The sequence below is a fragment of the Coniophora puteana genome, assembly GCF_000271625.1.
Source record: "Coniophora puteana RWD-64-598 SS2 unplaced genomic scaffold CONPUscaffold_18, whole genome shotgun sequence".
Taxonomy (NCBI): Eukaryota; Fungi; Basidiomycota; class Agaricomycetes; order Boletales; family Coniophoraceae; genus Coniophora; species Coniophora puteana.
In genome coordinates this window covers 201,154-223,951 of record NW_006913070.1, presented here as the reverse complement: position 1 = coordinate 223,951, position 22,798 = coordinate 201,154, and the positions used below count along the sequence as shown (strand labels likewise).

The window sequence follows — 22,798 nt, the reverse complement described above, 5'->3', positions numbered from 1 at the left end:
AACAGAGAAGAGAGCTCGAGATGTCTCCAAACGAGCTTTATGATGAGGAAACGCTGATAGCCTCGTGATCAGGTGCTTGCTCTAGGAGAGCTCTGACTCGAGCACCATCGCGGTGTTCCGTTCCGTCGCTTGTCAATGTAGGGCAAGTGCTTAGCGATGTCGAATCCATGGCGTTTTCAACTCCTTGAAAGACGATACGGTTTCCACTCAAGAGGGTGCGCACGAAAACATTCCTGTTCCTCGCCGAATACATGCAAGAGTGGACCAAGCGTGCTAGTTGGAGCTGCTGGAGAGAAGATGGCGTCGGTATATTGTCACTGCGGAATCCTACGCGTATGTTCCGGAAACGGAGTGTGCTAAGCTGATGCGCAGTCGAGAATGGTCCTGTTCGCACGGCAGGCCGGGAGTTCTCACGCTCCTCTTCCATCGCGCTCGCTGTGGTCAACGACGCTCAGCTTTCCTTCGCTCACCGGACAGAATGAGAAGTCCGTTATCCCACCGGAACCTCCCAGATTGTTGTGTTTCATCTCTATGGATCCCTGGATTCCTCACCCCAGTGCATGGTGGTCCGAGTCGACACCGAATTGTGTAAGCTCTTCGCAGGGACACCGAGGCCAGTCCGACTCGGAGGGCGCTTTATCAACAATAGACTGCCGTTGAGCCACCATTTCATTGCAGGCATCTCGGCTTTCTTTCGCGCAACCGTTGTTTCTTGTCTGAAACATTCATCCCGAGGTAATGACTAAAAACGACGCCCGACAAAGGATTCAGCAGTTTGACCTACAGCCACTGGAGCTCATCGCGAGACTAACATTTCGGCCTGCCCTCTGTCAGCCCCGGGCCTGATCTACCTCAGATAGGGGCGTACCACTCGTCCATATTCAAGGCTTTTCGACGCTTGACAACCTGAGCTCTCGGTCAGATACGGCTGTCGTGTCATTTGGATAAGAGCCTCCAGCTCTATGGCCGAAGTACCTGAATAAGACATCATACGGAACGGATTCGGTCATGCTTTTTGCAAATGCATAAAGGGGGCATATCCGAAACATGGCGACAGCACATCTCACAATCTCCCACATAACGCGAACATACACATAACCTCGGCATGAGCTCCTCCGACAAGCAGATCACGCTCTACTACAACAAACTGAGCGTCCACGTCCAAAGGGTAAGCCCGTCACCGTGCTTCAGTACATGGATTCTTCCGGCTGACTGATAACCTTACAGGCGTCGATGGTTCTCGAAGAGGCCAAAGTCAATTACAAGAAGTACCCGATCCAGATATTCGCCCCCAAGCCCGACTGGTACCTCGAAAAGATCAACCCCAGGGGCCTTGTAAGTCACAGCGCCTAGCTTCGATCCCTGAATCGTGAGTAGGCGCTAAAGCGTATTTCAACAGGTACCCGCCATCACCTACGGCGGCCCCGACGTCCCCGGTGACCAACCTTCGCCCGAAGCTACAGTGATCATCGAAACATCCATCATCATGGAATTCATCGCGGACCTACATCCCGAAGCCAATCTGCTGCCCAAAGACCCCGTCGAGCGCGCCAAAGTCCGCCTGTTCATAGACACGGTCAACACGCGCTTCGCGCCGACGTTCCTCGGCTTCGTCGCCAACGGCGACTCGTACCAGACCGTCCTGGATGGCGCGAGAGCCGTGCAGAAGCTGCTCCCCGACTACGGCAAGTGGGCGATCGGCGACCAGTTCACGATTGCCGATATTGCGATCGCGCCGTTCGTCTCGCGCATTGAGCTTGCGAGCACGTGCGGTGTCGGGAAGTACGCAGCGGGGGAGGACAGGCTCGTGTTGGACGCGTTGAACTCGCCGGAGTTTGCCAAGTTCAAAGCGTACAGCGCGAACTTGCAAGAGCGCCCGAGCTTCAAGGCTACATTCGATGGGGTGAGTTCGACCGTATGGTTTTGAAAGTTCATGTGCTGATCAGACTCACAGGATTATATCATTGATGAGTTGAAGAAGCTCCTCGTTTGAGGGTGGGGTAATGACGAGTACGATTGATATTTCTTGCTTTTGTAAAGACAGACTTTGCACGGAATAAACCAGACATGTGCATGCCGCTTGGTCAGGTACTCTATATTGCGCCCAGCATCGGTAAACGCTTAGTGGACATCGACACGTTTCTCAAATATCTCGACATCGTTACCTGAATGTTTGGTCATATCCCTCATCTTCGCCGCGTGCACGCGACTGTAAACTCGGTGGAAGCCCGACTTAAGCCTGTCAACCAATGGTATTCTGAGCGTCCAAAGCTTGCTAAGCACGGTCGGTCATACCGCCAGATAAACACATGTGCCCGAAAAGCTCCCATAACCCTCCTGTCTTGGCTTTTCGGTTTGGATGGATTACTTGATTCGTGAATCGTACACTTTACTTCGAAACGATTTATAACAAAGTTTACACTCTCCCTTGTCATGCGATCACATGCTCATACCCCGTCTTTCCGCTCCTTCTCCTCCCTCACCTCCACATCCTCGACGATCCTATTCCTATGGACCGTCCGTCCACCCGGGCTAGACCACACTCCACCCGTGATACCGCCCTTCTCGAAGATGTGGTCGATGTCTTCCAGCTCGAGGCCCTTCGTCTCTGGGAAGAATAGATAGACCAGCGGCACCCAGACGGCATTGAAGATCGCGAAGATGATGAACACGCGCCAGCCGATGTTGGCGATGGCTGGTGGGGTGATTTGGACTGTAACGGCGCCTCAGCAAAAGTACGTAGAAAGAGAGCAAAAAGGCGAGGACGCACCGACGGTGAAGACGCAGAGCCAGTTGACGAGGGAAGATATCGAGGAGCCGCGTGCGCGTATGCGCGTGGTCGAGATCTAGCCCCAAAATCTCATGTCAGCGTCGGAATGAGAGGCAAGAGCATTAGCGAACCTCGGCGGGATACAGCCATGGTATAGGCAGATATCCGATTCCCATGAATACTTGGAATAGGAACACCATCGCTGTCGCGCCGTATGCTGCCGAGGGGCTCCCGGTGGACAGAAGAATCGACGCGATGACGAAACACATTGATAGGCCGGCGCCGGATATCATTAGGAGTGCACGGCGACCGAAGCGGTCCACGGTCTACGAGGTGAACATTGAAAAGAGTCTTGTGAGCCAACATAGCGTAGGTAAAAGCAAGTAGAAAGTAAGCGGACCCATAGTGGGATGAAGGAGGCAACCATGTACGTGATGGCCGTGCAACCGCCGAGGATAAGGGAGAGGTTGCGGGACATGCCCATTGTGTTCTGATATACGATGGGGGCAAGATAGCTATGCACGGCCCATCCTATTAGCACAGATCTATGCAACCCATTTGGCGGATAGCGTACTTTATCATGTTGGCTCTGTGTACCCACAGTATTAGCAAAATATCAAGGAGGTCGAAAACGTTCTCTCTTACCCAGTAAACTGCTGCATGATGTTAATGCCGCAGCACAAGCATATCCTACGGAAGTTGCCCAGCGGTCCGCCTTGCAGGAGCTCTTTATAGCGGAACGGGCCTACAGAAGATCATTAGACCTCAGGCATTATTAACATGAAGAAGGGGAACGCACCTCCAGCGCTCTCTTGAGCAAGCGACACCTCGATCTCTTTCAGCTTCTCGATCACATCAGGGTGGTCAATCGAGTCCCTGTCCTCCAGCTGTGCAAGGACACGTGCGCCCTCGTCAGCGCGCCCGTGTGCGATCAGCCAGCGCGGCGAGTCGGGCAGGGTCATCGCCTGGAAAAGGAGGCAGAGCGCGAAGAAGGCTTGGAAGCCGACTGGGAGACGCCACTGCGCTGGTCCGCTGACGAAGGACATGCCGTAGTCTAGCCAGTATGCCTATTGCATTAGCACGGTAAGTCACAGATCGTGATATGAGGCTGGCGGGCGTGCTTACGATGACGAGGCCGATGATGGTGACTGTTGAGTTGAGACAGACGAGGGTACCTCGGATCTGCCCTGCGCACGTTTCGGATTGGTAGACGGGTATTGACGAAGAGTTGAAGCCGTTGCCCTTGGAATGACCTCGAGTTAAAAGTGGAAGGGTAAGGCTAGGTCATTAACTCACAATGCCCGTGACTATACGCCCGACGTAGAGTTGTGCGCGAGTCGTTGAGCTAGTGAGAATAGCCTAGGATTGAATGGTTAGGTTTGATGAAGACTTGTCGCTAATGCTGCGCGACGAACTGTTCCGATGAGCATGGTGAACGCTCCGTACATAATCATCCGCTTTCTCCCAATGTGTTCGCCGAAGAAGAAGACCAGCAAGCTTCCAAATGCGCAGCCGATATCCTGTCCTCACCTTTCAGGATAGATCATACTGAGTTTCGTTGTTTACACTTACATAGATCGCAACCTGCCATGGTCAACTCACGTTACCGAAAGAGATTTCTTGGAGTTGCCTGACTCACTATGAGACCTTGCGTAGCCGCGTCTGGTTCCCCAAAATCCAGTCCGAACTGGTTCTGAGCGCCGATCTTAAATACCTTTGATGAGTAGCAGGAGGAGGGGATAACGAGTCACTCACAATGCCTGACATCACACCCTGGTCGTATCCCAGCAGAAGGAACCCTTGACAGCAGCATGCTTGAAGAGCATCAGCTAACGAGCTCTATTCAACGAAGAAAAGCGTGCTCACCTGTGACTGCCCATACAAGATACTTGCCTCTGAGAGGTACAATCCACATCGTGGAGACGTGAAGCGGGCAAAGTCAGCATCCGCAGTGTATGTCCTGGCATATTATATCCTTCGCGATTTAGCTGAGCCACTGTCTGGTCACATCATAATCGACGGTCAGTTGACCAGTGTACCGCCCTTCTCCGGACCGCTGGGTGCGTGGGGATGATGGTTTAGCACGTGTGAGGCCATAGAGATGTGGAGGATATAGTAACAGAATTCTGACAAACGTCCGGTGTACCGCAAGAAAGCGGCTCGATCTACTTTACTCGCATCGGCCGAGGTGCGATCAGTCAGTCAGTCATAGCGGGACCCTCCATCTGCATGCAGGAGATAGACAGTATGTGTGGTGATAGTGTCATGCACAATGCTTGGGATGCGAGATGTCGATGATTAGCGACGAAGAAACATGAATTGATGGACTAAGACCAAGGCCAGGGACTGTGGGCATTATTTCGGAAGAAAGCCGAGAGAGCTCCGTTCCTCGCGGAAGTTCGGCGATTCCCGCACAAGTGTCGTGCGACTGTCACTGTCAGGGGCTCTTTGCAGAGGCCTTGCAACCTTGGGACGCGACGACTTGGAAGCTAGCAGCAGTGGAAGCAACAATTGCCAGCCAGCTTAGCCTTTTGATCCCGATTCAAGAGACGGCGACGCCTTGCCGTCTTTATGTGGATTCCGGCTTCTTACCCCACACCCACACCCCTCCTGACGCTAAAATTATAGGCCCCGCATTCTTCAGTGGTCATTTACGGCAATGGTGGGGGTCACGTTCATGTATCCTCGGTTTGCGAAGCACGATGCAGGCGCTTGAGGTTGCTTGACGACTCCCTTTACAACCCTCGACGAGATGTGGATAGTACCACTGAGAGGAGACAGGTTGGTGTGGGCTATCACAGGTAAGCTGTGGTCCGACATAATCCTTCTTCGATGGCATGACCATTTCTCTAGCATGTTGTTGTACTGGCTTCTTGCTTCAAGGGTACGACCAGGGAGTCATGTCAGGCATCGTGCGTCTCCACCCCTTGAATTTGTACGTAGGGGGCCGCATCTGACATGATCCATAGATTGGGGCAAACAACCAGTTTGGAAAGGACTTTGGGGAGCCTAACCCTACTGAACAGGGTCTCATCGTGAGTCCAGTCCTTCCTACGACTCTGCGATATATGCCTTACACTATTCATACTAGGTCGCAATATACGTGTGTGGTTTCATTTGAGAACCCGGACCAAAGACTCAGTACATCTCCAGGATATCGGTTGCGCGGTCGGCGCTCTGGTCGTGTTCTTCTTCGGTGAGGCCTTGGGTAGAAAGCGGATGATCATGTCGGGGGCCATCACCATGCTTGTAGGCACCGTGAGTTGTCTTGTCTCGCTCTTTCTTTCAACCCCTAATATTGCCTCTTACTCAGGCGATCCTCACCAGCGCTACTACACGTGCTCAACTATACGTCGGGCGCATCGTCACCGGTATTGTGAGTCTGGTACAGGCCACCATGTCAGTTGGACATTCCTTCACCACAGTCTCGCCAGGGAAACGGATTCAACTCCTCGTCCATTCCGGTCTACCAATCAGAAACTTGTGACGGGCTTGTCAGAGGCATGCTTGTTTGCCTCAACTCAACCATAACCATCGTGGGCTTGGTGATAGTGAGCTTCCTTTCTACACTCCCGCCTAGTAATTGACACTCACGGGTGCTCGAGGCGTACTGGCTCGACTATGGCCTCTCGTTTGTGGATGGCCCTATTCAATGGCGTCTCCCCATAGGTAGCACTTTCGGTCCGAAGATCCGACTTCGCTGTCCTGACGTCAGAGTAAACAGGCTTTCAAGCGGTATTCGCACTGGCGCTTCTGATCCAAGTTGTGGTGCTGCCGGACTCACCAAGATGGTTGATTGCGCATAATCGACGAGACGAGGGTGCTTCTGTCCTTGCACAACTTGAGGGTCACGAATCAATCGACCATCCTGATGTCGTGTACAAGATGAAAGAGATCGAGGTATCGCTGGAGCAGGAGAGTATTGGTGGTGAGTTCACTTTCTTCGCTAAATCTTGAGAATGGAAGGGCTAACTTGATAACAGGCCCATTCAAGTATAAAGAGTTGATACAAGGCGGTCCGCTTGGTAACTTCCGAAGAATGTGTTTGTGTTCTGGGATCCAAGTCATGCAGCAGTTTACTGGGTAAGCTCGGTCTGTTTTGACTCTGCTACTACTAAATGTCAAACTCCAACGACCAGAGCGAACATGATTAAGTAAGTCACGACTCAAAAGCTAGGAACGAAATATCAGGCTGATATGGCATAGCTACCTGGCTCCTGTCGTCTACGAGAACACTATGGGTTTATCGCGTAATCTATCCCTCATCCTGGGTGGTGCTACCGCCATCACTTTCATGGTGGCGTCTTTCTTACCAATATGGGTACGTCTCCCCTTCTATAAACGAACCTCAAGTGCTCAACTCGGCGTGGTACAGACCGTTGACAAATACGGCCGCCGTTCCCTGCTCATGATATCCGCTGCAGGGCTGTCCCTCTGCTTTGTGCTCACGTCGATCTTGCTGTCCACCGGAAGCACGTCGGCTGCGTATGGCGCTACGGCGATGGTGTTCTTGTTCCAGATATTCCTGGGTATTGGCTTTTTGCCCATTGTGAGTTGCTAGAGTGGGCAAAAAGCGACGCTAAGCTGATTCATCTCTCCCTAGCCCTGGCTTTACCCCGCTGAGGTACGTGTTACTATGAGAAGGGACGTTATTTGACGAACTGACCGGGCATGATCAGATATCTACAACCCGTATCCGCGCCCGCGGCGGCTCTGTTTCTGCCTTCTCCAACTGGATGAGCACCTTCATCATCGGTGTGTCTCTCTGTCCCCTCTTGATCGTCTATTTGTCCACTCGCTCACACAATGATCCTAACACTCAATAGTGCAAATCACGCCACCCACAATCGCCAACATTGGGTGGCGCGTCTTCGTCATTTTCGCGATCTTCAACGCGATCTGGGTGCCTGTCGTGTACCTGTTCTTCCCCGAGACGAAAGGCCTTGAGCTCGAGGATGTCGACCATATTTTCGAGAAGGGCGGTATCACAGGCGGCGTGTGGGAGAGCCTGAAGGCGGGCGAGGGCGGGAGGACGGTGAGAAGGCGGAGGATAGCGGAGGATGTGGAGGTGAGGGAGGAGAAAGGGAAGGAGGAAGATGTTTGAGGACTGTGGTGTACAGGATGATGTAAGGATGTGGTGTGATAATTCATTGACGATACTCCGCCATCGCGTCGCGTATTAAAGTATAAGAGTTCGGGTTTCTTTGTAGCTTAATAAATGTCAACGCGCTTGAAGTCTCACAGCCGTCGAGCAAGGCTACCTTCAGTAGACAACTCAATCCGAATGTTTACCCTTCAATTTGACTCGACTTGATCAAAATCACACTCGACAATGATGAAAGGGAATTGCAATTATATTTCAGCATCTACTAGTGTAGCGGCTACAGGTAACGAGCAGTCGACATGACGCGGACCCTCGCCAAACCGATCTTCCAGAACCCAGCAAGCTAGCGAAAATGATATTCGACTCACCAGTTTCAGAATTTCTAAATTGCGCACCTGTAACTGAACAGGGATGCGGTTAGAATGAGCCTTCGGAGCATATATGAATCAGACTCACCACCGCCAAAGGCGGTGCCGGGCGCCTGATTTTCCCGTCTTCACCCATTTGCGGGGCTCTTGTTGCGTGGCTCTTGATGGCCTCGTTCGGAGCAAGTCGCTTGTCCGTGTCGCCAGGAGAAACTAGAAATCCAAGAGAAATAGAAAGCACAAGAGAGAAAATAGGGAACACGAGAAAAAGTAGGAGAAACGAGAGACGATAGACAGAACGAGCAGAAATATACGGGACGATAGGTGGACAAAGCGAGAGAAGACAGATAGCATAGAGGGAAGACGACTTGAATACGAGAGAAAAGAGAAAGCACGAGGAGGATTTTAACCGAGTTTAAGAAGGAATGGCTTTTGATGGCCTCGTTCGGAGCGTCTTGGGCGTCCGTGATGCCAAGAGAAACGAAATCGAGTACAAGAAAACCTAGATTAATACCTTTGAAGAAGCGACTCTTGATGGCCTCGATCGGAGCGACTTGGGCGTCCGTGTTGCCGAGAAAGACCCTTGAGACACCAGGCTCGACATCGACATCTTCGCTTCTTGTAGGCGCTTGAGGTGGTGGCTCTTGAAGGCCTCGTTCGGAGCGCGTCGGGCGTCCGTGTTGCCAAAAGACCAACCAAGAAGAGTACTCAGCAGGGTGTCCTAGACGTCGCGGTCTTCGGCCACTAGTAGGCGCTTGATATGGTGGCTCTTGAGGGCCTCGGTCGGAGCTCATCGCGAGTCCGTGTTGCCGTAAGACGCAAAAAAGAGAACAAAACAAGACGAAATGAAAACTCAGCTGAGATCTTCGGCCACTCGTGGGCGCTTGATGTCATGGCTCTTGAAGGCCTCGAACGGAGCTCATCGCGAGTCCGCGGTGACAAAAGTCAAACTCAAAGAATGTACTCAGCTCTTGCAGACTCAGCAATCGACGTAGGAGTCCAAGTCCTTCTTGCCGTTATTAGGCACTTGGAGGCGCGGCTGTTGATGGCCTCGGTCGGAGCCTTCACAGGTCCGTGGCGAAAACGCTGCAGCCGCTCGCAAACCTCGGTCGACGCCACCGGAGAAACCTTCGAGGAGAATTGTCGGCACGCGTTGGAAAAGAGGCTGAAGGCGTAGCATTACCTGAGTAAGTCGCCAAGGGTGTGTAGTATACAAATGAGCTATCGCCGGAATGTCAGCATGTAACGTTGACGGTGGAAATAAATTACCTTACATAAAAACAAGCCTAACGATGGCCAGTGGCGTCGCATGGATCCATCGTCCACGAGCAGAGGGCGGTGCCACAGAGAGAGCGAAGACAAGGCAGCAACGAAACGAGGAGGGAAAATGTGGAGGGAGCAGAGGAGCGATAGAGGGAGAAGAGAGGGAAGAGAGGTGAAGGGAAGAGGAGAAAACGATGGCCTTTTTTAAATCCAGAACCATGAGGCCAAGCCGCCCCAGTCCGAATCGCAATCGGGAAAGTTGCGAAATACACAAGGACAAATAGTCTCAGCACCGTGGAAATAACCAGGCTAAGTTGAAACCGCGAAACAGCGGCAAACTCCATGCGACGTCGCGCTCGATACGCGAGTGCTATTGTTCGCGTTCAGCATTTCCTATCAAGGTAAAAATCATGGACCCACAACACGCAATGAGGCCATGATCGGCTCCGATAGGCAACATTCGGAGTCCGACGCTTCCGTAGATCCGTAATGCGCAACTTTTTGACAGCTGAGTGAATGCAACGGCTCGAACCTGCAGGTTCACTGCAAGTTTTATGATCTCGCCTAGGTGTCACGCATTTTGATAGGCCAGTCGAAGCTCATGGAAGCGCAACCAGAAGGAAGAGAAGCCGCTCACCCATTGTCTCTTCGGCGCGGTTTTCGGAGGATGCGATAAGGACGTAGCGGGGGAAGTCACTCTCACTAGTACTGCATGCCCGAGCCTCCATTTGCTAAGAAATAATGCCTAAGTCATCGTTGGTGTCAGTCATTCATTAGTCAATGTTTATTAGGCCCCGCTCGGTAACAGGTTAAATTAAATTAAGTTAAATTATTTGGCCGATTAGGAAGGTGCGAGGAGCTGCAAAACCTGGAGATGTGCACGGTAAAACACTAGTTAATCGGGTTTAAACCAAGATATTTACGTGAGTCTAATCACGACCGGAAAGTCGTAGCGCGCACGTGCGCCTACGCCGGCGTTCCTACTAGGAACGCGCGCGAAGTGCGTCCTCGACGAACTTCCTCAGCGTACCGCCGGTACGCGCACAAGGAGCTCCCAGAGAGTGTCCTTAGCGGGTCCGTTTATTCGGCCTGCGCACAGGGGCATTTTCACTCAGGTGAAACACACCCTTAGCGTTCTTCCAGAACGCGCCAGCCCGGCACTATCGATTCAGACCAGAAGCGAGACTTCGTCGCGTCATCGCGACGACGAGCTCCTGTTTCGACTGAGCAATATTAAAGACGAGGCAGGGCGCAGAGTTCGACATCTGCTCATCAACGCGCCCTGCCTCGGTAAGTCTCTGCTCCTCATTTTCAATGAGATCTGCTCATTTTCGTGCTGTGCCAGGCAGCAGTTTTCTTTTTGCTACCCACCCTCCTTCCCTCGAGCCTCGCCTCAGAGCTACGTCAAACCTTCCATTGCACATTCCCTGTCATTTCCTACATCTTACTTTACATAATTCGGTCATAGTTCTACCGTACGCTAGTACCATGCCCTCAATATTATCGGGCTCCCGGAGACGCCGGGAGCCGCGTTGGCTCTAGCTCTATTGGTGCGAACCAACCGAAGACTCCGGCCTGATTAGAACTTGGTTATCTGGTACTTCCCGCACCCTCCTCAGGCTCCTGCACTGGTGCCTCTTTACACTACCTTTACAAAACATTGAATTTGCTTTTTGTCTTCTCTCCTACCATGCACTCTAACATCATGCCTGGTCCTCGTCAGTACATTGAACTCGCTCTCTTAGAACTCCCAACGTCTAAGGACACAGTGGAAGAGAATGAGCGCACTTTTTTTGCATAATCCTTACGACCCACTGTGAAACCCAGGATAACTGACTAAAACTGACAAAGTACTCGGTTTTACTGAGCTGGACGCGGCGGGTTTTTCACACCTTCCTAATTCGGCCAAATAATTTAACTTAATTTAATTTAACCTGTTACCGAGCGGGGCCTTACGAAACGTATCATCGACATCTTTAGGTCGAGGTTCTATAACCGTTAGCGCGGTTACGGGATGTGCGGTTGAATTTGTTTGAAATAAATATGTGGCCAGCAATCTGATTGGCTGACAGGGTTGGGTGGCTTGGCCGCGGTCGATTGGTCAATTCGGTTCTATAGAGAGATACTGTACCACGTAAGCTGTGCCATGAGAATGCCCGAATCAGCTGTCGTGTTACAATGTTTCCGTGGAGCGTCATACCATACACACTCAGCTATTGGAAATCCTGACACAGTCAGAACTTGACAGAGGCACACAGATGGCATTACACAGCGGTAGTCAAACATAAACAAGGAGAGGAGGAATAATGAACTACAGGCTTTGGAATTGCCCCTTATCAAGCGAGGAGCTTCGTCAGCTCCCCAATGATATAATCCTAAAGGTTTCGTTAATACTTGGGCATCACTTTAAGCGGCTACGAAAACACTTACCCCATCGAACGTGGCCTTGAAGCTCGGGCGCTCTTGCAAGTTCGCACTGTACGCCTTCAACTTGGCAAACTCCGGCGAGTTCAGAGCGTCGAGCACGAGCTTGTTCTCCCCCGCTGCGTATTTACCGACCCCGCGCTTGCTTGCAAGCTCGATGCGCGAGATGAACGGGGCAAGAGCGATGTCGGCAATCGTGAACTGGTTTCCGATCGCCCACTTGCCGTGGTCGGGGAGCAGCTTCTGTACAGCCCGCGCACCGTCAATGACGGTCTGGTATGAGTCGCCCTTCACGATGAAGCCGACGAAGGTCGACGCGAAGTGCGTATTGACAGCGTCGACAAAGAGGCGGACCTTAGCGCGCTCGACGGGGTCCTTGGGCAGCAGGTTTGCCTCGGGGTGAAGGTCTGCGATGAACTCCATGATGACGGGCGTTTCGATGATAACGGTAGCCTCGGACGAGGGCTGGTCACCAGGGACGTCGGGGCCGCCATAGGTGATAGCAGGCACCTGGCATTGACTGTTTAGCATCCAGGGCGCAGAGGGGAGTAATGAGGCTTACAAGGCCTCTCGGGTTGATCTTTTCGAGGAACCAGTCGGGCTTGGGGGCGAAGATTTGGATGGGATACTTCTTGTAATTGACTTTGGCCTCTTCGAGGACCATTGACGCCTGTAAGTTATTATTTAAGCAGGTTATTCGATGTTATGGGGTCAAGCCAACGAACTTACCCTTTGGACGTAGACGCTCAGCTTGGAGTAGTAGAGAGTGATCTGCTTGTTAGAAGAGCTCATGTTGGTGATATCGGCAGTGAAGCTGATGTTGCTCTCTGAGAAGTTGGGATGTGATGTGGACTGGTGAAGCCTGGTTTGAACGTGTGCCCTTTATAAGTGTTTCTGCAAAGGACTGACCGAGCCCACTGACCGAACCCTCTTCGATGATCTTATTCAGGTAGTTAAGGACTGCATCTCCGCAAGGAAAGACACGGAGGGCAAGTTCGTCCGATCGTTCAAGCTGCCGAGGTCATTTAGCATCGATAAGTGGTATGGCCGCTCCTACATCAGGCGGAATAGAGCTGACCGAAAGGTGGGCCGAAGCATAAGTTTCATGATAAGGACCATTCGAGACGGACATACTGATGAAGATCCTTTGCAGGACGTCAAGCTGAGTCATCTCCTCCATTGAGAACGCAGGTTCTATGGGATGGGGAACGGGTATGTCGAGGAAGGCCGAGCTACTTTGAATGAAGTGGTGACATGAAACAGTTCTATGGTCACGCCCCCTCGGATTGGCATCGGTGTCCTGCGAATTGCTTACTCAGTCCGACCCGGCACTGAAGCGCTGAAGCGTTAACCCCCATCAGTGCGTAACCCATACGCTAGACCCGTGAGAATACCAAAGGTATGAAGCGGGCGTTTGTGTGATAGCTAGTCTCACTTGTACGACCGGCAAAGAAGCGTCAATGAGTGTCTGGACAGTGACGGATAGCAAGCGCGACATGGTCGCAACATGAAAGGAGTGAATCTAGAGTGTGGGAATTTCTGACTCGCTAAGCTTCCCCTATCCCCGAATGGAAGGCACGAGTTCGGCGACGCGGACAGTGACCGAACCACCGCGACGCGTTTTGTTAGCTCGTCTTGATGTCGGCCACGATCTTCACAGCACTTCCCATACCTGCCGTCATCACACATCCCTCCCAACATTGTTTGCAATGGACTGAAGATGGACAGATCTGCCTTGTCACCAAATCCGCTGTTCACATCCTGGTGCGTAGTATCTTGGACCCTCCTGATATACATTGAAGGAGCTCAGGGACTACCTATGCTAAACGCATCGCTCTTTAGACTCCAGATGCAGGGATCAACATCTCCGCCCCTCCAGATGTTAAGGCTTCTGCTCCCGGCGATCAGACTGGGAAACCTATTGGATGGTTTAAAACGGCAGTTGAGACGGACCGCGCAACGACGTATTATTGGCCAAGCTACTCTCAAGGTGCGCTCCGCAGTGCCTTTCTTACGGACTGCACTTAACTATGAGTAGATTGGAGCACGGTTACCCTTGGCTCTCTGGACCTGTCCATAACTGCCTTGGCGTGCTCGCCTACGAACATGTCGTCCAGAGGCAGGTAGCAAGCCATCTGCGCGTTCCAGCAACCTTGCTTATAGTAGTAGGTGTATGCTCGCTGTGTTGAATTCGAACTGCGAGGTCTCTATTTGGGAGGCTGGCCGTCATCACCTCAAGGGCGAATGGGTCAAGGTTCGAATCTAAGACGCACAAGTGAAGTGCATACACTCACTGTCTCCGTAGGTACTAGATGTGACCTCCTTCCTGCTGGATGGGCTTGCAAATAATGGCGAAGATCATATCACGATGGCACTTCGGGCCCAGGCAACCTGTAAGCCGCATGTGCGCACACACTGTCTTGATAATAATTGCCTGTTGTGCAGCACTAGCATGGTCGTCCCAGCCCGACTTTGGTATCGTACCGGTACCTGTCATGGATGGCTCAGCCCTTGCTATAGGAAATCGGGCCGGAGACCTCATGTTGTTTCGGTGAGTTCATGGGGAGCACTATGCAGATGAATCTAACGACGTCTTGTAGACTCGAGGGGCGGTCATCACAGCAAAGATCCGTTTCTCATCTTGGCACGGTCAAGTTCTCTAAGCATCGGATCACGCAAATAGCGTGGTCATCATGGAGAAATTTGGAGATAGGGCATTGTAAGCACGATTCAGTCAAGTCAATGATTCCATCTAACGTCTTTTAGCCATAGCATTTGTTGCGTGCTCGCTGGACAGCGGAAGTCTGGTCACCCTCAAGGTCGAGCAAAAGGCGTTATTTGATGCTAATACAAGCATGTCTGGTCAACAATACAAGTGCGTCTTGTCGACCGCGACGCCAGTGGAGGTCCATCCCCCGGATAAGCGTGGCACTACCGGGCTTGTATGGATCGACCGTACAAATCAGCCGGTGAGTAAGCTGTTATATGTTCTTCAGAACTTACAAGGACATTCTGACGAATTCATCACGTTAGCCTATCTGCCTCTTCACGAAGCCTGGGACCGTGCATCTCTGGTGTTCTCCTGCTTCCCGGGCGCCGTGGTCAGGATGTCGTGTGCTTGAGCTCCGCAACATTCCCCTGAGTGCCGGTTCTTCGCCACTCACCCCTCTCAGTGGGGCGACATACGTTAAATCACGAGATAAGGTTGTCCTGGCCTTCCTGGATGGGTCATTTCACGTCATTCATAACGCCTCGTCTGATCCATCGTGGGCATCGCCAATCTCGGAGGGCGGCGCGGCGCTTGACTCGCAGTTGATGTCGACGAGAGTTAGGGGTGTTCTGGGGCGCGAGTCTGCTGGCTCTGCCACGTGGATGGATGTTGGACGAACCTACGGGATGGCGAGCTATGATGGCGCTGGGGCGTTTGCTTGGGTCTACGAGTGAGTCGCCTCGTTTATGGATGCGAGTGTACCCATTGATAACCTCTCCCAGGAAGCTACGCCCAAGCGATTTCAGCTATAAGTTTGAAGCCAAGCACGAGAATACGCTCATCGTCGCATCAATGTACGCCGAGACGGATGAAAACGTTGTAAAAAGGGTAGTAGAAGAGCTCAATGATCTGAAGCGTACGATCTTCTGATTTCTAAATCTACATGTGCTGACTTTTGCCCTCAGCACAAGGCGGCACGCCTCTCAACAGGCTTCGTGCGACCTTGTTTTGCCTATGTCACTCTGGGAGATTCGAGAATGTACGCTCACGTATACTCGATTACATGCGAGTCCTCCCAGCAGATGATACAACATCGCTCGGACTAGCCGCGTTCACTCTCGAAGCTGGCCGGGATTATAGCGATGACTTGAGACTTCTGCTCAAGACCCACTTATACGGAAGGCCAAGCTTGACGCTTCTTCGGTTGAGGCTTGGAATTGCTGATATGTGTTGGGTCAGTTGCCCTGCTCTGATGTAGTCGATGACCGTACTCATTTCTCGATAGAAGGTTTCCCAGAGTGACGAGGCTAGGAACGCGTGTGGCGAGGTCGCTCAGCCGATCATCCGAGAGATATCGTCGCGAGTGCTGAGGATCATCATGACAATCCTGCAAACCATAGTTCCATTGCTGACAAGTACGTCCCATACACCGCCAACGCAACCTCCTCTCTCACTCATCACCCGTTACGACATTTTTCAGAGGACGACCTTCCTTTCCTAAGACGTATCATGGTTCAAGCGCATCTCCCGGGTCTTTCTGTGGATCTGCCTGCTGTTGAAAACCGCCTGACATCCGATCTGCTATCTTCTCGGATGACTAGTTCAGAAGAACTCCTCGAGCCGCTACATGATGAATGTCCAGCATGCAAGTCCGACGTCATTTTCGCGGATTTGCAAACGGCAACGTGTCCCAAAGGTCACAGTTGGTGTAAGTGTTCAGTTAGCGGTTACTCGCGAGCGAATGTCTCACTGGTGAAACGTTAGCCCGGTGCTCGATCACCTCCTTCATTCTGGCGACGCCCAACGTGAGGACGTGCGTTGGATGTGCGAGGAAGGCCCTCCTCCCAAGTGCAGAAACGAATGGGGTGGCGTCCGATGTGAAGGGGTGGTTTGTGCTTCAGCTCCTTAGCGCGGTGCAGCATTGTCTGTTTTGTGGGAACTCTTTCATACAGATTGTGTAAACCCCAGAGTGCAAAATTGTTGATCTAAACAGTTACAACATACCAGGTACTAGTTCATATATCACAATCTCCACTCACCCTTACACGTAATCGAAAATCACTTAACAACCTCTAATTGCGGTTTCACTCCAAGCATGGCAAATACATAACAAATTACATTCGATCTACGAACACATCTAGAAACACAACTATACAGATGACACAACTCCAACGCGTTGTTAATCTGAGACGTCAGAGGCCAGGTCATGGCAAGTTGGGCTTCACTGTGGGGTAGATAAGTATTCGGCACCCGTTTAACGTAATTGCACTACTCACCAGCCTGAGTCCAGATCGGCTGGTCAGACCCATCGGCATTGGGCGTCAGCGACAAACCGTAGGTGGTGGCAAAGGCTCCAGCGGACCAAGCCGTAAAGCCAGCGAAGCTGCCGGCGTTGTTCTTGATGTACGCAAGCTCCTGATTGAGACTGCGCAAACGTCAGTCGGGGGCTTTGAACTTGTTTATGGGGTGGACGTACTCGGTCTCGCAGGAGGACGTGCTTCCGCCTCCGGTCTCGCTCAGAATGGCCTGGCGGTTGCCGTTCGAATTCAACCAGTTGGCGAGAGTGGTCATAACGTCGACGCCGTTCTGGTTGAATGAAAGAGGTCAACCTCGTACACGTTAGGTTTTATTAATACTGCCAAACTTACCTTGGTACAGTCAGTGTGGGATCCGCTGCCGTCAGAGTCGAGATAAAAGTGGACTAAACAAGACTCAGCATAAAGCAGCAACAGGTTACGCTGTATATGACATACCATCGAAAAGAAGCTTGTCGGTTCCGCCGGCAGGATCAGTGAGCTTGACAAGAAGCGGTCCAGCCTCAGTTGGAAGAGCGCCGGCGCTCGAATAACTAGATCCAGGCATCAAGATGTACTGCGAATTCGCTCCTGCAGCGCGGATAGCGTTGATGGCGGCTTGAACACTCTACGAGCCCATCAGTTTGTGCTCGCACTCAGAGACAAGAACACAACTTACCTGCACCCAAGTAGGGACGTCCAGATCATGAGGTTCGTTCATGACACCGAACTGGAAAGGTGCTGGTTAGTGAAGGTTGACGAAACCATCGGAATTTCTCGTGTCACAATAATGTGGTCGTCATCCTTGTACTTGGCCGCAAGCTTGTTCCAGAAATCGGAAAACTGGTCATTGCTTGGCCCGCCCTGGCCAATGATAGTACCGTTCCAGCGGGCGTAGTTGTGCTATCGAAATCATGAGAACAGGCTCGCACATCCTAATGATTGAGACGGAGGCTCACCAAGTCAATGATGACATACGGGTTAGTGCTAGACTTGCGAGCAGCTTGAACCGAACCGTCATACTTGGAGAAGAAGCCTTCGTCGATGTCTCCGCCAACCGTTGGCGTCATGAGGTTCCACCCTAAGAGCTCGTGAGAATACTGTGAATATGCCGGTCAAGATACCCTACCAAACGCTGTAGACGAAGCATCCTTGTCAACTCGAGAACATTCTCTAGCGAATACTGTGGTGCTCACGAATGCGGAAGATGTTTACACCCTGAGAGGCGAAATGGGGGTATTGATCAGGCGGAGGGGTAACACCCGAGGGTCCACCAAAGTCCCAACCGGCGGTGTTGCACCTCCAAGAGGCCCAAGGGCGGCGAAAGCCACCTTTGAGGAAGCAGCCAACGCCAGCAGAGAAAGGAACTTCATGATAGACGAGGATGGGTCAAAAGGGACTTGTGGTGTGATGAAGTCTCTTTCGCCTTCGACCTAGGACCTTTGATACTTTTGGAGGCTTGGGCTATCTGAAAATTAGGCGAGAAAATCCCAAAGTATAATAGCGGCCCTGAGTTATAGAGGTGCTATCGCACCTTATTGCTGAGAAGTCATGGGCAGTTTGCAACGCTCTGCAACAAGGTCATAGGCTGCAGAGTGATCGACAAGGCTGATCCGGGGTTCCACATGGAGACGTACCTCGTTGCCAACAGGCTTCGGTCTTTAGTTACAGCTATACAGTAGTGACGTCCTATCGTGCAAGAGGCTCAATGGATTGTGCCACTCTCCCGGAGCCAGTAATTGTTGCCAGCGCAAGCTGTACACCGAGGACTGCTTGTGTCTCAGTTCCTTTGCACCACGCCCGCACGAGCTCTCAGACCCGCACGAGTTAGCATCTCATTTATAAGTATTGTGATGGCTTCAGAAGGCTAACATTGATGCCAGATTCTCCGGCAAGCATGCGTTGGTTCCATATCAGCCGAGGCGCATGTTCTACATTTGTCAAGATTAGCCTTTCTTACAGTCCATAGAAGGCAGAGCCGACCAAGGCATATAGTCGACTGTAGACACCTATGGTTTGGTTTCAAATGACGTAAGTGAAGCTAGCAAGGAATACCACTCACGTTGTTTGTACATCCACAGCACTAGATGCAGTACGTCTTTGGGTCTTGGAGATAGTGGGAGACCAGAATGACTCCCAGTATCAAGTGAGTGATGCGTGCATATCACTTGTGCATGATAGCTTGTTGATTCTCAAGTGAAATATCGCTCACGTGTCGGTAGTTTGGGGGAGGGCGAGTGACCATGGTGCTCGAGAGGCTGCTCGACTGAGCAGTGACCTCAATTGGCAAACGTGGCCAGCGACGCAGCGGCAACTGATGATCCCGAGACTCCCGGAGCCGAAAGTAGAGGGAAACCAGAGGAAAACAACTTGAACGTTCATTCGAACTCCCAATGAAAAAAGAGGGCAGAAGAAAGTCATTTCTGGGGCGATCATGTAAGGAATACCCAATAGGCTAGTGGTAGTTGAAGAAACTCCATTGAGCTCACTTTATTATCTCAAGACGTATGATCAAATGAGCGTGCATCTTCCATCCCGCGATTATGTGTAATTTACTCCTTCAACACCTTTCCAATATGTCGATGTAGAAACTCGTCTTAGACATTCAGCCAGCGAAGCATGATGGTCCACCGTAGGGCCGCTGATGTAGTCCACAGCACTGCCGTGCTAAACCTCAGCCAGCCAAACACGTAAGATGAACAGCGCGAGATAGCTCGGGTGACGCACGAACCCGTGTAGGCTATCTGTCGCAAAAGCGTGGTCCTTGTACAAATGGAGCTGGTAGGTGAAGTATCGCCCTACTGCGTGGTAGCGTGCATGCGGCCAATGTCACCTATGTCTGTTAATGTTGTGCTGGCGAGTAGGACACGAGAGGACTGTTTCGCAAATGCGAGGGGACTTCAGCCTAAAGCGACGAAAACCCGAGATGAGGTCGGTGATATGATGTATGTTTGAGAGTGACGAGGACGAGCGCTTCGCCAAGGGCTGGTAACCAACAGAGCGGTTGAGGAAGTCGTGGCCAGGCAATCGAAGTAGAACATGCGCACAGGCAGGGGAGTACCTTGATTATCGAAGGCCAGATTTTGATGAACGTAGCATGGATCACAGAATCCTCGAATAAGTACCTTCGAAGGAAGGGGGTTTGATTTAATCGACGAGATGCAGCATGCGGCAGCCGCGTAGAGGTGTAAAGCCAGGCTGAGCCACGACATGATAAATATATCGATAACGGACGATGGCTTGGGTCGTGCATGTCTGGAGATGTTCAGTACTTTGAAATGGGATAAACAAGACGGAGAGACACGTTCTGTCAAGACATCCGCCAGCAGAAGTTGTGAATAGAAGGCCCATACTGCATGAATGCGTCGAGGTGTTGGGAGCCACTGTTGGAAGCTGGTTACCGTATATCTCTGTGAAATAATGAAGTGTAGAGTCAGTGAGCGAAGACTGAGACTAGCATTGCAACGTTTGGTTCCGCACTTGAAATCATAACGAGAGAATTGACTTCGTCGGCAATGTCACCGAGAAGCATCGTGTTCTGACTTGGGATGAAACCGTTCTCTCTCGACCGAGGGGAAACGTTCGCGGGAATCATATAGATAACAATCGTACGTTTGTTGACTGTGCGATCTCAATGTGTGTTGCCTATGCACTACGCAAAACATCGTACGAGAATTGCGCAGACCGAGAATTGTGCCAAGGTTATGCCGGATTGCAAGAGCGCTATGAAGAAGTCCACATTGCGAGTGACTGCGGTCAGAGAGAAGACGTTGCGACGCGCCTGAACTTGCTGCGGAGCCAAATGTTGACAGCAGTCCGAACAGCTCAATAATATTGCAGTGGTAGTGTTTGCCCTGGCTAGACCTTTGAGAAGTATTTCTGCAAGTGAATCCCTCGAAGAGCTTCCTTGCGTATTCTGAGCTGGGTCGTGTGTAAGCGTTGAAACCGATACTAATGCTGTGGGAAAAGACAAAGAGCACAGCAAGTACCGCGCGGCGCAATGCTGCGGGGAGCTCGGAGGAAAACGTCGACGATGACGACTGCGGCGAAGCTGTATATTTGTACCTGGGCCGAGTTCCGCGCCCCTCAGCTGCTTACTTATATCGAGCTCACAGCAAACCGATCTCACCTAGCTCTTCACCTGCTTCCGTCTCTCTCGTCACCTACAGCCAGCTTGAATCGCGGAAGTTGCCTCCAGGCACTGCATCTACCCCTGGCAGCTGAATACAATCACGCATCCTATAAAGTCCAGCTCTCTCACAGAGCGCGATGGTTGTCCTTGACGAGAAGACGGTTCTTCCCCCACCATACAGCAGCATGCAGCAATACCGATCCAACAACCCCTTCAACCGACTCAACCCGCTCAGTCCAAGCAACACTGGCTCCAATGCTGGTCTACCACCCTTTCCTCGCCCACCTGGTCCGCTGGCGACCCTCATCTCTCTGCCACAGCACCTTCTCCTCAAGATCCTTTACATGTCCTTTCCAATGGACGCTGGTCCGCATCGAGACGTGAGCACCGTCGAGAGGCAGCGCAAGACCCTCTGGTGGATGGAGACTCAGCTGAGAAGGGTAAACCGCGCGTTCTACGTTGGTGAGTCCCAGATGTCTCCCCCGCTGCGGTGCGTGAGCGCTTATGACTGCTACAGCATGTATGCATATACTACGCTCCACATTTCTCCCCGCCTATGATACCCTTATCCGGCCGCCTTACACGTCCGATCCCTTTCCCCTCACCGGCTCCTCTTCCTCATCTAGACCTGCCGGATCTACCACTACCATGCCCTCATATACACCTACACCTGCACACACTTCTCCCTACGGCGAACGCCCTTCATCGTCCGCAGCCCGCAGGAGGGACATGGTGATCGGCGGCCCGTTACAGCAGCGCGAGACGGCGGTGCTCGACCTGTTCATCGCGCTCAAGATCCGCGAGGACGTCTTCCTCGACGACACCGAGCTGCACAACGAGCGCGACGAGTCCTTCCGCGACCTGTTTGAGCTCATGCAGCCCCGAGCGCGCCTTGAGGACCTCGTGCGCATATATGGTGTGCGCGAAGGCGTAGTCTCGGCCGGTGACGAAAGCCCGTCGAGTTCCCGTCGATCGTTGAGTGCTGCCAAACCGTCGTCGTCGCGGCCAGTCTTGCAACAACAGCAAACACCACAGCTAGCGCAGAAAGCGTCGCCATCATCATCAGGCGGAAGCTCCTTTGCGTCACGCTTCAAAGTCTGGTCCTCGAAGAAGGAAGCGCCCAAGCCCGCTGCCCCTCCTCCACGGCCTGCGCCCCCGCCTCCGCTTCCATTTGACCGTCTGAGCGTCACGCTTCAGCCTCGTAAAGCCGGGCTCGTCATGTCGTCTCCTTCTGCAGCACGGAGTAGGCAAACCCTCGTCGAGGTTGAACGGTCTCGCAGCGAGAAGCTCGAGATCATCGCGAAACGGCTTGTTCGTGCACTCAAGGAGGACAGAGAGGAGGATTGTTAGAGGTGCATTATACACGTACGCACTCGATGTATCATTATGATGTTCTTTTTTATGGGTTTATCTACTGCAGCACATATACTTGTACGCCTTACACTCGCTTTCGGGAATGTATCAATGTTTTGGTCGGTATTTTGTGTGCACAGCCTCGCCGTCGGGTGCCTTGATGGATCAAGCACCGAGAAAGACCGAGAACCCGACAGCTGCCGATCAAGGCCTCGTTTGCCTCCGATCCACCATGCTCTTGCAAACGGCAACCTACGGTAACTCAATTCCGCAAGTTTGCCACGCCTTGGCCATGCCTGTCCAATATTTACCCTTGCTGAATCGTGGCTTGACTTTGTGAGTACTGTCGTTCCTTCTGGGAATATCTCATGCGGCTTGTTTGC

At 52.1% G+C, this 22,798-nt stretch overlaps 9 protein-coding genes across 9 annotated transcripts; 4 read left to right on the top strand and 5 right to left on the bottom strand.

Annotated features, from left to right (window-relative positions):
* The first annotated feature begins 507 nt into the window (after positions 1 to 507).
* On the top strand, positions 508 to 2,080 carry CONPUDRAFT_132404 (uncharacterized protein). Its single transcript, XM_007776688.1, has 4 exons — positions 508 to 1,168; positions 1,228 to 1,335; positions 1,400 to 1,903; positions 1,955 to 2,080. The coding sequence occupies exons 1-4, from the start codon at positions 1,106 to 1,108 to the stop codon at positions 1,991 to 1,993; spliced, it is 714 nt and encodes a 237-aa protein (XP_007774878.1). The 5' UTR covers positions 508 to 1,105; the 3' UTR covers positions 1,994 to 2,080.
* A 367-nt stretch (positions 2,081 to 2,447) lies between these two features.
* On the bottom strand, positions 2,448 to 4,685 carry CONPUDRAFT_147443 (general substrate transporter; the record flags this gene model as incomplete). Its single annotated transcript, XM_007776687.1, has 14 exons — positions 2,448 to 2,713; positions 2,771 to 2,846; positions 2,902 to 3,096; positions 3,171 to 3,285; positions 3,345 to 3,359; positions 3,416 to 3,515; positions 3,570 to 3,837; positions 3,896 to 4,012; positions 4,067 to 4,129; positions 4,186 to 4,290; positions 4,343 to 4,354; positions 4,410 to 4,475; positions 4,526 to 4,584; positions 4,637 to 4,685. 14 exons carry the CDS (start codon positions 4,683 to 4,685, stop codon positions 2,448 to 2,450), a joined length of 1,506 nt encoding a protein of 501 aa, XP_007774877.1.
* A 756-nt stretch (positions 4,686 to 5,441) lies between these two features.
* On the top strand, positions 5,442 to 7,874 carry CONPUDRAFT_147442 (general substrate transporter; the record flags this gene model as incomplete). Its single annotated transcript, XM_007776686.1, has 16 exons — positions 5,442 to 5,571; positions 5,624 to 5,682; positions 5,740 to 5,805; positions 5,862 to 5,873; positions 5,924 to 6,028; positions 6,084 to 6,146; positions 6,205 to 6,321; positions 6,376 to 6,439; positions 6,495 to 6,698; positions 6,754 to 6,853; positions 6,910 to 6,924; positions 6,977 to 7,091; positions 7,146 to 7,319; positions 7,374 to 7,394; positions 7,450 to 7,525; positions 7,597 to 7,874. Exons 1-16 carry the CDS (start codon positions 5,523 to 5,525, stop codon positions 7,872 to 7,874), a joined length of 1,518 nt encoding a protein of 505 aa, XP_007774876.1. The 5' UTR covers positions 5,442 to 5,522.
* A 277-nt stretch (positions 7,875 to 8,151) lies between these two features.
* On the bottom strand, positions 8,152 to 9,033 carry CONPUDRAFT_77633 (uncharacterized protein; the record flags this gene model as incomplete). Its single annotated transcript, XM_007776685.1, has 4 exons — positions 8,152 to 8,217; positions 8,270 to 8,302; positions 8,331 to 8,452; positions 8,754 to 9,033. The coding sequence occupies 4 exons, from the start codon at positions 9,031 to 9,033 to the stop codon at positions 8,152 to 8,154; spliced, it is 501 nt and encodes a 166-aa protein (XP_007774875.1).
* Positions 9,034 to 11,838: 2,805 nt separating this feature from the next.
* On the bottom strand, positions 11,839 to 12,718 carry CONPUDRAFT_159576 (thioredoxin-like protein; the record flags this gene model as incomplete). Its single annotated transcript, XM_007776684.1, has 4 exons — positions 11,839 to 11,877; positions 11,933 to 12,436; positions 12,489 to 12,596; positions 12,656 to 12,718. 4 exons carry the CDS (start codon positions 12,716 to 12,718, stop codon positions 11,839 to 11,841), a joined length of 714 nt encoding a protein of 237 aa, XP_007774874.1.
* Positions 12,719 to 13,564: 846 nt separating this feature from the next.
* On the top strand, positions 13,565 to 16,706 carry CONPUDRAFT_169750 (uncharacterized protein; the record flags this gene model as incomplete). The annotated part of the gene is made up of 15 exons (XM_007776683.1): positions 13,565 to 13,690; positions 13,769 to 13,916; positions 13,965 to 14,049; positions 14,096 to 14,180; positions 14,232 to 14,319; positions 14,372 to 14,477; positions 14,527 to 14,645; positions 14,693 to 14,895; positions 14,960 to 15,366; positions 15,419 to 15,552; positions 15,602 to 15,631; positions 15,716 to 15,870; positions 15,922 to 16,051; positions 16,117 to 16,344; positions 16,401 to 16,706. 15 exons carry the CDS (start codon positions 13,565 to 13,567, stop codon positions 16,595 to 16,597), a joined length of 2,241 nt encoding a protein of 746 aa, XP_007774873.1. The 3' UTR covers positions 16,598 to 16,706.
* Positions 16,707 to 16,904: 198 nt separating this feature from the next.
* On the bottom strand, positions 16,905 to 18,557 carry CONPUDRAFT_93622 (glycoside hydrolase family 5 protein; the record flags this gene model as incomplete). The annotated part of the gene is made up of 9 exons (XM_007776682.1): positions 16,905 to 17,061; positions 17,113 to 17,222; positions 17,285 to 17,337; positions 17,390 to 17,558; positions 17,610 to 17,660; positions 17,717 to 17,833; positions 17,890 to 18,011; positions 18,127 to 18,230; positions 18,535 to 18,557. 9 exons carry the CDS (start codon positions 18,555 to 18,557, stop codon positions 16,905 to 16,907), a joined length of 906 nt encoding a protein of 301 aa, XP_007774872.1.
* An 865-nt stretch (positions 18,558 to 19,422) lies between these two features.
* CONPUDRAFT_85598 (uncharacterized protein) lies at positions 19,423 to 20,867 on the bottom strand. The gene is made up of 2 exons (XM_007776681.1): positions 20,411 to 20,867; positions 19,423 to 20,340 (listed from the first exon to the last, which is right to left on the bottom strand). Exons 1-2 carry the CDS (start codon positions 20,523 to 20,525, stop codon positions 20,078 to 20,080), a joined length of 378 nt encoding a protein of 125 aa, XP_007774871.1. The 5' UTR covers positions 20,526 to 20,867; the 3' UTR covers positions 19,423 to 20,077.
* A 266-nt stretch (positions 20,868 to 21,133) lies between these two features.
* Positions 21,134 to 22,500, top strand: CONPUDRAFT_85596 (uncharacterized protein). The gene is made up of 2 exons (XM_007776680.1): positions 21,134 to 21,524; positions 21,580 to 22,500. Exons 1-2 carry the CDS (start codon positions 21,200 to 21,202, stop codon positions 22,410 to 22,412), a joined length of 1,158 nt encoding a protein of 385 aa, XP_007774870.1. The 5' UTR covers positions 21,134 to 21,199; the 3' UTR covers positions 22,413 to 22,500.
* Positions 22,501 to 22,798: the final 298 nt, after the last annotated feature.

Bases quoted from the DNA above. Each gene is read 5' to 3' on its own strand.
- CONPUDRAFT_132404 (XM_007776688.1), top strand. From the start codon at position 1,106: ATGAGCTCCTCCGACAAGCAGATCACGCTCTACTACAACAAACTGAGC. The intron at 1,336-1,399 runs GTAAGTCACAGC...GTATTTCAACAG, and splicing joins AGATCAACCCCAGGGGCCTT to GTACCCGCCATCACCTACGG. The intron at 1,904-1,954 runs GTGAGTTCGACC...TCAGACTCACAG, and splicing joins TCAAGGCTACATTCGATGGG to GATTATATCATTGATGAGTT.
- CONPUDRAFT_85598 (XM_007776681.1), bottom strand. From the start codon at position 20,525: ATGATTCCCGCGAACGTTTCCCCTCGGTCGAGAGAGAACGGTTTCATC. The intron at 20,341-20,410 runs GTGCGGAACCAA...ATTATTTCACAG, and splicing joins TTCTCTCGTTATGATTTCAA to AGATATACGGTAACCAGCTT.
- CONPUDRAFT_85596 (XM_007776680.1), top strand. From the start codon at position 21,200: ATGGTTGTCCTTGACGAGAAGACGGTTCTTCCCCCACCATACAGCAGC. The intron at 21,525-21,579 runs GTGAGTCCCAGA...TGACTGCTACAG, and splicing joins AAACCGCGCGTTCTACGTTG to CATGTATGCATATACTACGC.